Source organism: Hyla sarda, chromosome 3, assembly GCF_029499605.1.
Source record: "Hyla sarda isolate aHylSar1 chromosome 3, aHylSar1.hap1, whole genome shotgun sequence".
In the NCBI taxonomy this organism is placed as follows: Eukaryota; Metazoa; Chordata; class Amphibia; order Anura; family Hylidae; genus Hyla; species Hyla sarda.
In genome coordinates this window covers 197,237,363-197,249,614 of record NC_079191.1, presented here as the reverse complement: position 1 = coordinate 197,249,614, position 12,252 = coordinate 197,237,363, and the positions used below count along the sequence as shown (strand labels likewise).

General features: G+C 37.7%; 1 protein-coding gene across 9 annotated transcripts in view; it reads right to left on the bottom strand.

Annotated features, from left to right (window-relative positions):
• Positions 1–12,252, bottom strand: part of ADGRB3 (adhesion G protein-coupled receptor B3) — an 889,024-nt gene that overhangs the window by 83,911 nt on the left and 792,861 nt on the right. For all 9 annotated transcript variants that reach the window (XM_056565824.1, XM_056565820.1, XM_056565821.1 and 6 more), the window contains 3 exons: positions 8,026–8,176; positions 4,396–4,465; positions 2,519–2,585 (listed from right to left, as the gene is read on the bottom strand). In XM_056565824.1, coding sequence (XP_056421799.1) covers positions 2,519–2,585; positions 4,396–4,465; positions 8,026–8,176 — 288 coding nt within the window. The remainder of the gene's footprint in view (positions 1–2,518; positions 2,586–4,395; positions 4,466–8,025; positions 8,177–12,252) is intronic.

Below are 12,252 nucleotides of genomic sequence, written 5' to 3'. Positions count from 1 at the left end.
TATACCTCTCATTTTTTTAAGTGGGAGAACTTGCACAATTGGTGGCTGACTAAATACCTTTTTCCCCACTGTATGTCCAGCTTTGCAGAGAGGGCTGATGCTGCACCAAAGGAAACATCTTCACCTCTGGTATTTAAATACAATACTTACAAACTCCTTATGAAAACATCATTAAAGTATGTTCACACATACTTAATCTGCTGTGAATTTCATGCTGCAGACTTGCAAATCTGTAGCACAATATCCTCAGCATATAGTCCACAACGGATTAACCCCTTAAGGACTCAGCCCATTTTGGCCTTAAGGACTCAGACAATTTAATTTTTACGTTTTCATTTTTTCCTCCTCGCCTTCTAAAAATCATAACTCTTTTATATTTTCATCCACAGACTAGTATGAGGGCTTATTTTTTGCGTGACCAGTTGTCCTTTGTAATGACATCACTCATTATATCATAAAATGTATGGCGCAACCAAAAAACACTATTTTTGTGGGGAAATTAAAACGAAAAACGCAATTTTGCTAATTTTGGAAGGTTTTGTTTTCACGCCGTACAATTTCTGGTAAAAATGACATGTGTTCTTTATTCTGAGGGTCAATACGATTAAAATGATACCCATTATTATATACTTTTATATTATTGTTGCGCTTAAAAAAAATCACAAACTTTTTAACCAAATTAGTACGTTTATAATCCCTTTATTTTGATGACCTATAACTTTTTTATTTTTCCGTATAAGTGGCGGTATGGGGGCTCATTTTATGCGCCATGATCTGTACTTTTTTTTGATACCACATTTGTATATAAAAAACTTTTAATACATTTTTTATAATTTTTTTTTTAATAAAATGTATTAAAAAAGTAGGAATTTTGGACTTTTTAAAATTTTTTTCGTTCACGCCGTTCACCGTACGGGATCATTAACATTTTATTTTAATAGTTCGGACATTTACGCACGCGGCGATACCAAATATGTCTATAAAAAATGTTTTTTACACTTTTTGGGGGTAAAATAGGAAAAAACGGACGTTTTACTTTTTTATTGGGGGAGGGGATTTTTCACTTTTTTTTTACTTTTACTTTTACATTTTTTTACATTTTTTTTTACACTTGAATAGTCCCCATAGGGGACTATTCATAGCAATACCATGATTGCTAATACTGATCTGTTCTATGTATAGGACATAGAACAGATCAGTATTATCGGTCATCTTCTGCTCTGGTCTGCTCGATCACAGACCAGAGCAGGAGACGCCGGGAGCCGCACGGAGGAAGGTGAGGGGACCTCCGTGCGGCGTTATGAATGATCGGATCCCCGCAGCAGCGCTGCGGGCGATCCGATCGTTCATTTTAATCGCGAACTCCCGCAGATGCCGGGATCTGTATTGATCCCGGCACCTGAGGGGTTAATGGCGGACGCCCGCAAGATCGCGGGCGTCGGCCATTGCCGGCGGGTCCCTGGCTGCGATTAGCAGCCGGGATCAGCCGCGCATGACACGGGCATCGCTCCGATGCCCGCGGTTATGCTTAGGACGTAAATGTACGTCCTGGTGCGTTAAGTACCACCTCACCAGGACGTACATTTACGTCCTGCGTCCTTAAGGGGTTAAGTACGTGTGAGCCCTTTTTTAATGTATTATTTTTACCACCATTATTTCACATTCCAAAAGCTTTCCTTATGGCCCTAAGTTTATCACTTTGATTTTCAATTCAATATTGTTAACTAGTGTCTTCAATTTTGTATTCAAATGTATTCTCAATAATAAAGAACAGAAAAAATGTCCAGTCCGGCAGCTTGTGAACTTGATGATCTCATTATTAGGTGCTACATAAAATCACGGGTACGGGACAATGGAAGTGGCGCATTTCAGCCAATCATATCAGCCTTACTCAAGTAAGGCCGATGTGATTGGCTGAAATGCGTCACTTTCATTGTCCCATACCTGTGATTCCATATAACACCTAATCAAGAGATCATCACATTCACGAGCTGCCGGGCAGGACCTTTTTCCTGTTCCTTGTTGCATTGAAGGAAAGAAATAGCAAAATATATATCTTGTATGATAATTGACATTCAACAAGTAACAATTAAATGTTGCCTATTGAGGACTTCAGTATCTTTGATGCTTTGGTAATACTGATACTCAAGAAAGACACTCGGAATTCATGGGCCATGTCAAACTATCCACATCAGTTTACCTCTTTTGCATTTATGACATGCAATACACTATTGAACAGATGGCTTCATAGACCATGAAACAGTTCTTACAATGCTAAACGCATTTCAGATTTATTGTTTTGCAGATGTGTGTGATTCCACACTGTGTATCTTCTTGGTTGTAAGTGGACCAATGAAATAGCAATGAAGGAGGTTATGCTCATGATCACTTATAAATCTGAAGTAGGATGTCAAGATAGAACAAAACCATTGAGGAAACATAAAATATTATCATTTTAAGATTATAAAACATAATAATGTATTGCTCCATAATGAAATTAAAAAAACTTTCACTTTACCAAGACAACAGCAGCAGCAGGTCCTACAAAGGCATATAGAAGACCTCCTTCAAGTGACAGCCAGCAGCTGAAAGTTAAATAATGAGAATTATGTATCCTATTTTTAATAGGACTGCAAATATAGTTGGTGAACAATTTTTTGACTTATTATCATAACAAAGATATCAGCTGAATTACAAAAATGTGACTCTAAAAAAGTAATTGCATAGTAGAACCCCACTATTAGGTTCCTTTCATATTACGTTTGCTATCAACTCTGAGATTTCCCATAGACACCAATGTAGATTATCATGTTTGCTTATCTGTGAAGCCTTTGGTACTCCTCTGTACCATCAGGGAGATTTTCCCATCAATGATCTCACCAGGAGCATAACCACTGTAAAGCACTCTAAGACTATTTTGGAAGATATTTTATGTGATTAATGAGCAATTCCACTGACCAGAATAATTCACTAGCTCTCCTGAGAAAGCCACAAATAGCCCATATCTAACCATGATCCATTATCTGCTGCTTTGCTGTCAAAACTGACTACCCGTATATTGCTGGCTTCATTGAGCCAATATATATGCTTTGTTTAGAAAGTTAAGTAATTTAACTTTCCATCCAGTGCAGATTTAGGACAACATTGGTTTTTTGTCAATATTCTACATATAAATTGCAGATTGTTTCAGAACAAAAACCAAAACATGGTGTAGAAATGAATGCTGTATTGCAAGGTGAATAATTCTAACACAGTGCATAATTCTAACATTGAGTGTAATGGAAAATCAAGGCACCTGTTTTAGGAAGAATTCAATACCGTATTTTTCGCCGTATAAGACGCACTTTTTCTTCCCCAAAACTGGGGGGGAAAAGTTGGTGCGTCTTATATGGTGAATACACACACCTATCGGGTCGGTCCCTGCGGCCATCAACGGCCGGGACCCACGGCTAATACAGGACATCACCGATCGCGGTGATGCCCTGTATTAACCCTTCAGACGCGGCGATCAAAGGTGACCACCACGTCTGCAGCAAAAGTGACACTAACCCGGCTGCTCAGTCGGGCTGTTCGGGACAGCTTACAGGACACCGGGAGGGACCTTATCTGCCTCCTCGGTGTCTGCTCCGGGCCGGGATCCCCTGCATGGCCGGTGCTCTCCTTTGATGTCATCACGTCGTCGCGCATGCCGTCCCGTCATCCAATAGGAGCTGCGTGCGTAGCGACGTGATGATGGTGACGGAGAGCGTGGATCCCGGGGAGGAAGATGTCCGGACTGTCGGGGACACCACAGGGACGCGGTGACAGCGATGGAGCGACATCCAGGGCAGCGGTGATGGGTCCGGAGCGACGGGGACACGTGAGTATTACCTGCTACCAGTGGTCTTCAACCTGCGAACCTCCAGATATTGCAAAACTACAACTCCCAGCATGCCCGGACAGCCAACGGCTGGGAGTTGTAGTTTTGCAACATCTGGAGGTCCACAGGTTGAAGATCACTGTTGGGTTCAGAATCTTTTTTTTCTAGATTTTGCACCTTTAAAATTGGGTGCGTCTCATATGCCGGTGCGTCCTATAGGGCGAAAAATACGGTAAATGTGGACTTTTAGCGTAAGTTGGTGGGCTCGGATTTCATCTACATACAGTCGATCCAATTTTATCATGGAGACTAATAAGACTCACTTCCTTTTTAACAATGCAACTGGATGGTTATTGCAAATAAATAGACTGGAAGGACCAACATATCTTTATTATTCAATTTAAAGCTGAAATTTACCAAATCCATGTCAAGGTCATGTATGTCATAAGTTAAAAATGTAATAAGGTCTCAATGACCAAATAAAATCAGATATTATCTACAGTAAATGATGTTATTCTTTGAGACAAGTAACTTACTAGTGTGGTGTGCCATATCCCTTTGCTTTGGTAAAGCCCATTGATATAGCCACAACTAATGCTGGTAACCCTAAAGACAATAAAAAAGTCACTATTATTGAAAAACATATTTTCAGATCAACACGTTGTAAACTTCATTCCTACAAAAAGTAAAACTCAACAAGAATTTGAATTAAGCATATTAAGAGGGTATTACAGAAAGAAAAAATAAAATAAGAAGTGAGTCAAGGGGGATATACAAAAAAATTAAATTATAATATTCTCTCAATCCCTACAGCTGCTGTTCCAACATCTCCTGATCAATACCACTCATGCTACTTCTGGTATAATGTGATATGGCAACCCTACAGCAAATGACAGGCTGGTCAGGCAGTTCCTGCGAGATCTACATGTCACAGGAACCATGGAATAGCGTTAAGTGGCAGGAACCAAGAGACAGCAGATGTGATGGGGCTGGAATACCCCTTTAAGTTAGGTTAATAAAAAATTCAGCACTGCTCAATCTTGAACCCCAATATGTCATGAGTACACACCTGACCGATGAAGCTACTGATTGGCTTTAGTGCTCACATGTTTTCTACATCTCAAAAAACACTGGTCCACCAACCAGAGCTTGCACAGGAAATCATCACTGTTTCGGACAGGTAAACATTGATTGTTTTATTGTCAGATGGCCTTTGTGACCATTAAAATACATTATCCACTTCTTTTGGGCCAGAAGTGGAAAAGTCCTTCCTCTGTATTTTCCTTATTTTCAATGTTCTTTTTTTATTAGATTTAACAAGAAAATATTTGAGAGTAATTGAGTTTGTAGAATATAAGGTATTGCTCAAACTTGAGCTGAGTCTCAAACATATCAATGAACAATAGAAAAAAAAGACAAGTGTTCATCATGAGGACAAAGTCTTGGTACCCATTTAGGAGAAAAAGAACATGTTTGTAGAGAGGGTTATATATTTAGATTTTGGGTTGATCTACTCTATTCTCTATGTTGGTGGTATTTACGGTTTGGTTCTAGGAATTGTAATGCGCTGGACAAAGAACAAAAGATGGGGTGTTGTAGGTATATGGAGATGGGGAAGGGAATAGAGGGTTGTTGTGTGACAAGGTGCTGGTGAGTTTTTTAGTTAAATTTTGGGTATTTTATGACAGAAGTGTTGGTGTAAAAGAAGGGTCAGGGTATCAAGGTCAGGATGAAAAGAGTAGCTTATCGGTTTCTAGACTTGGTTCCTTTATATTTACTTATCCTTTGTACTACAATTTTGGCTTTGTCTCAAAAAATTTTTTTTTTCGAATTTTCGAACCTTTAACCAACTTGTATTTGCGCCATAACAGAGTAGTTTTTTTTTGGCCTTCCTTTTACTTGGGTCTGTAAGTGTAAAGGGCTGAACTTGATATACTTCAATCCTTTCAACTAAAAAACAACCATATGTAAATATACATTTATGTACAACATTGGATACTGTTTTTAAGACTTCTTGCGTATAGATGAAAAGCTGTATTGTGACAATGGACTTTTTTCTAACTCTACCTTAAATAATTCTGCTGGGTATAGTAAAGGGAAACCTGCAATAGATGCATGGCCATTTGGGCTTACCAGCTGAATTGGAGCAATCTCTGTGTGTCTGGACTTTCCATATTGTTGAATAATAGATTATTCCACAAATTAGATTGTAAATTGTTCTGCATGCATATGCAATGGTTACAAATACATTTTAATAATGATCTAGCTAGACTATGCATTGTATTAAATGATATATGAGCAGTGCAGATGTGGTCATCTATTTGCCAGAAGTGAATAATTTATCATGCAGTATATTTCTCGAATGCTGTTAGATTTCAGCAGTGGATAAATTACACAGAGGTTGCTAGGTTACAATTGTTATCTGTTTTTGTCACAGAATTTAAAATGTAAACTAGTTATGCAGCAGTTTTGTCCTATTATTTTCTCTAGGACATGGATCATGATATTATGACTTGTGGATTCATTAGATAAATGTCATCATTATGTGTAAATGATTTGCTTGTTTATATGTTTTTTTTTTTCTGTTATTTTATTCATTTTTCTAAATCTTTCATCTTTTTTACATGGATTAAAGAGAGATATTGACCTTGACTTGTATTTTATCGGAAAATCTAGGAAATTTATTTGAGCTCAATGTGATATAATCAATATAATCAGCAGGTTAGATTAATGTTGTGCTGCTCTATTATGTTGTCAAAACTGCAGTTTTCCATTTTGTTTGAAAGCACAAAAGGGGAAAAATAGAGAAGCCAGGGAGGTCTTACGGTTGAAAAGAACAATTCAACACCTGTAGACTTGCAATGAAGAGAAAAAAACAGCATACAGTACATAAATAAATGCATCATACCAACACTAAACCATTTTTACAATAGTTACAATGTCTCAAATAGAGATAGATTGAAAATGATAGATACACAGAGTAAAAACAGATTGATAGATAGACAGATAGATAGACAGATAAAAGACAGATAAATAGGTAAAGAAAACCAAATTTGGGCAGCACTGGAAAAAAGTTGGTAGGTGCTGGCTATGTTGGACCTGGTCCCAATGTAGAGAGTCCCAAAATATAAATTGAAGAAAAATAGCCGCACACAGGAACTTCGGTGAAAAAATGTGAGGCCTTTACTCACCCAACATCAGAGGTGACGTTTTGGCTGCCTCTCGCAGCCATTGTCAAGCCTAGGCTTGACAATGGCTGCGAGAGGCAGCCGAAACGTCGCCTCTGATGTTGGGTGAATAAAGGCCTCACATTTTTTCACCAAAGTTCCTGTGTGAAGCTATCTATCTTCAATAGATAAATAGATAGATATGAGATAGATAGACAAACAAACAGATAGATAGATAGGTAGACAGATAAGACATAGGTAGATAGATTTTAGACAGATAGATAAATAGATTATAGATAGATAGGTAGATAGATTGATAATAGACGGACCGATAGATAGACAGAAAGACAGACAGACAGCTAGATAGAAAGAGAAAGAAAGATATATAGATAGATAGATAGATAGATAGATAGACAGACACACACACACAGACAGATAGACAGACAGATAGGAGATAGATAGAAAGATACATAGATATGAGATAGATAAATAGATAGATAGAAGAATTGAAATTCAAATCAATTATTGATCAAATATAAGTGCCTGAAAAGCACAGAATAATACAACACATGTATACTTGCTAATATAAAATATTGCATCATAAATGTCTTTTCAGTGTGTACTGCAGACTAATCCTATCTTAACAGGAAATATACAATGAATATGATATGTTACCTACATGGCTCATTGCAGTATAATTCATTATTACTACCACCATCATTTCATTCATAAACAATCCAATTTTAGCTGCTTAATGACAGATTGATGCATTCATACATGGCCTTGATGCATATGTTTAGTCTGTAAAATGTATAATCAAGGAGTGTATATATTACCATATAAAGACTGCATACATCATCCCACCATATGAAAATGGCCATGTGCTCAGGGTTTCTCAATATCATTTCACCTTTTATTACAGTATTTTCCCTGCGTCTAATAAGAATAGATAAAAAATGGGAAAAAAAATAGTATTCACTCCATTGTCTAGAAACATACCCCAACCGAGGCACAGAAACCGTTTCCTAATAACTCTTGTTCTAATTTTCCCAGTGACGGCCATATAGGATTGCCAAGCTTCTGTCAAAACCCAACAGAACGATGCCAGGAAGAAAAAGTGCAGGAAGGCTGTGGTCATGGTGCAAATACCCTGAAGAAAAAGAAAGTATAAAATTAGAATTATTTTACACACAAGAATTATTAATAGATAAATGACAACAATGAAGTGATGTAACATTTTTTCTATTATTTTATATATAAGAATAAAATATTAATTGTTAAGTAAAAATCTTTAGTATATGGTTCTGTTAAACACAGGCACTGTAATGGACTGGATGTGTGAACATTTACTGTGACAGGCGAAGGTGCAATACTCTCCAGAGGTGATGTTTTTGTAGTTGGTTTTGTATACAGGTTTTGTAGTTGCTCTGTCTTTAAAGATAGGTGAAATACCTGCCAAATAAAACTACTTTTGACAAATGCAAAAATGTAACTGGCCTTAAGGCAAAAATGGACTGTGTCATAATTAAAAAAGAAATAACTAAACAAATAAAAAGTTTTCCCCATCATTGTTCACTCAATGCCCCTTAATTTTAAAGTGAAATTTCTTTTTAGAAATGTATGTATTCAAATTTAATAAATACATTTTTTCACAGACATAAGTATTTAGCCATAACATTTACAATTTAGCTCTGGAGCCTCCCATTTCTCTTGATCATCTCTGGGATGTTTCTACACCTTGACTGGAGTCATCTGTGGTATATTCTATTGGCCGGAAGAAGCGTCGTGCTGTGACGCGAAACTAGTCGCCTCCTGTTGTATACCCCGTGTCTGAGGGCGTGCGCCCTCGCTCCCCGGGTGTCAGTGACTTTTTATCCTGTCATCCACTGCTGGTGCTTAATAAATGGATTTGATTCTTGCATCGAACTGGGTGAGTGCGACTTCTCTTCTCTTGCATAACTGTGGTATATTCTGCTGACTGGACAGTATTTGGAAAGACACAGCCCTGTATATATAAGGTCTCACAGCTGACAATGTATATGAGAGCAAAGGGGGGAGAAGTGCCTGTAAAGCTCAAAGACAGGATTGTATGAAGGAATGAATTTGGAGAAGGGTAGAAATAAAATCATTTAAAGCACCCAACAGCACAGTGGCCTCCATAATTCTTCAATGAAAGTAGTTTGGAACAATCAGGACCCATCCAAGAACCAGAACCCCGCAAAATTAGTAATCAGGGTTGAAGGGTCTTGGTAAGAGAGGTGAACAAGTTACTTTGGCTCAAATCCAAGGATCCTGTGTACAGATGGAAGAAACTTCCAGAAGGTCAACCATTCCTGTAGTACTTCACCAATCTGGACTTTATGGCAGAGTGGCCAGAAACAAGCCTCTCCTCTTGTCAGGGTTGAGGGAAAGCTGAATACAGATATTACTAAATGGGCATTAAAACTAATTTTTGCTATTGCACTCCTTATAGTTAATTAAAGAAAATCTTTCTAATGGCCTTTGTTTAAAAAAAATAATGATTTTTTTCTATGTTTTATTTGTGTTTATAAAAGCTGCCACTAGGTGTCTCCCTTCTTGTCAGAGCACATTTTCCCCAATCTCTTGCACAGACTTTGGACTCCTTCTGGCCTAGCAGAAGTCCAAAATCAGGAAATGTAGTCTGGAGTCCTGAGGAGTGTGTGTGTGCAGCCTTATCCAATCATAGCTCATCTCCCACTGAACTGCTCTGATCTGTGTGTAGCAGAGTGAGGGAGGAAGTTCTCCCCTATATGGCTTCAGACGATGTCACGCCTGTTAAGGAACACCCCTTCCCAGTCTGTGAATCTGACTGAGCAGAAAATACAGAACAATATCAAGGTAAGAAAATAAAAAATAATAAAAAATAAAGGCAGGGGGTGGTTTATCATGATTGGGGCAGTGAACTGGGAGGATTATAAAATTTAACAAGATCATGATAGGTACACTTTAATGAAAACCTGAGTGCTTTGGACTTCAGACTGGGCTGAGGTTCACATTCCAACAAGTCAGTGACCTTAAGCACACAGCCAAGACAACACAGGAGTGCCTTAGGGACTATTCTGTGGGTGGCCTGCTAGAACTCTGGATTGAACCCAGTTGAACATCTCTGGAGAGACCTGGAAATAGCTGTCCATTAATAGGTGCTATCCAAACTTGAGAGGACCTACAGAGAAGTATAGCAGAAAAAGTGTGCAAACCTTGTGGCATCATACCCAAGAAAACTGGAGACTGTTATCGCTGCCAAAGGTGTTGAGTCGTAAGTATAGGGTCGGAATACTTATGGCCATGCAAAATTTTAGTTTTTCCTCTAATAAATTTGCTTAGATTTCTAAAATTCTGTTTTCACATTCTCATCATGGTGTACTGAGTACAGATTGTGTGTGTGTGTGTGTGGGGGGGGGGGTGACTTTTGTTGATTTTAGAACAATTTGGCAACATAACAAAATGTAAATTGTGATGTTACTAGAGCAAAATAATTAAAGATTAACTTATTTCTTAGGCTCTAATATATTACATCTGAGCATTCCATTAGTAGGCTTAGTAATCCCCAATGTATACCTCTGGGGTAAGGCCTCTATATATGCTTCTTTATAGTTCTACAGTAGACACGTCACCCACTGACCACAAACAACTACAAAAAAAGGTTAAACTGTGTGGCGTTAGTAGCCTATAAAGTTAAAAGATGGTATGCCAATGTCTACCAGCCTAATTAAAGCCAAAAATATGCTCTTTTAGTCTGAATATGGCGCTATGGATATGTTGCTTGTTATTTTCATTAAAAATGAAGATAGAATAAAATGTAGAACTGAATTAGTCAGCCAAGTTTCTGGGGCTTTAGAAAGAAAAAGAAAACTTATTTTTTTTCTTACAAAGTATATTTACTTGTAAATAATTGGACAGACAACCCAAACATACATAGCTATGTTACATTGTATTTTTAGCTACAATACAGAGCTTAATGATAGAAAAGTATGATTATGCCAAATTTTCAAGTTATATGATTCTGAAAATATGCATAGAATCTAATAAATGTCTGTGTTTGTAGGAGACTTGTCTTATGCAGAGTTTTTCACGGCGTACTGTATTCATTTCCAAGTGTTATCACAGTGAGAGTCGTAAGCACTTGATAATCATTATTTAGAGACTATGACTATAGCCGCCTATGCTGAATGATCTTGGCACTTTCCTACTCTTCTCGCTTTCATTGGTAATAAGCTTCTCTATTGTTAGATGCTAATCAAAATTCCTGAGTCATCAATTTCCATTTAAATGTAACTTTTATGCTGGCTTAGCTTTAGATTTTTTTTTCTCAAAAGATGTGAAATGTCTTATTTTTAAACTATATGAATAGATATTAAGGTATAAGGTGTTTTTCATGTTTATTCATGTTAAAGGAGATCTCTAGGGTCAGAATACAAATATACAAAAAGACCTGAATATATAAAGCAAAGCCTTAGCTTTAGACATCAACTGACATGTTGTTTAGACATTTCAGAAGATGTTCCTTAGGACTACTGATTGGTGTCTACGGGGAGACTGCGTTGTGCATGTTATACCTGCTGAAGTATATAGATAAAATCTAACTGACAGAGATGATCTTAAAGTCAGAAGATGAAGGGACATCATGGCCCTAGCATTAAAAAGGGGTCACAGGGTCTAGATACCCATGGATGACATCTACTGCCATGTCTCGATGACATATCAGAAGGTGTTCAAAATTTCCATAGGCAAAGCATTACTTCGATGTGGAATTTCATTTGGGAAATAATGTTTTAGCAGACAAATACACCATTTATCTAGTGAAAGAAAGAAAAGCGCTCCATAGCGTAACACACCAGAGGATGGGTAAGAATGATCAAGGTTCAAATGTTGCTTACCCTGTGTAACAATGATATACGTATAATAAAGAATAAATATTGGTCTTGTCTGCAGCCACCAGCTTTCAAACAATAGAGCAGTAGAACAGGCTTCACTAAACCAAACTAAAAATATTAAAAAGAGCGCTTCATAGCGTAAAACTGACTGGGTAGGTGTTGGTAGAAGGATTCTTTTTAAAGCCTCTTACCCCAGGTGGTTGTGTGAGCTCACACACAACAATGGACAGCATGTAAGGCTTTTTAGAGCCCAGTCTGCAGCCTCCCAACCAAGTAGATAGCGACAAATGGACTTCCATGGTGCAACGCATTTCACTGCATTTCACTGCAG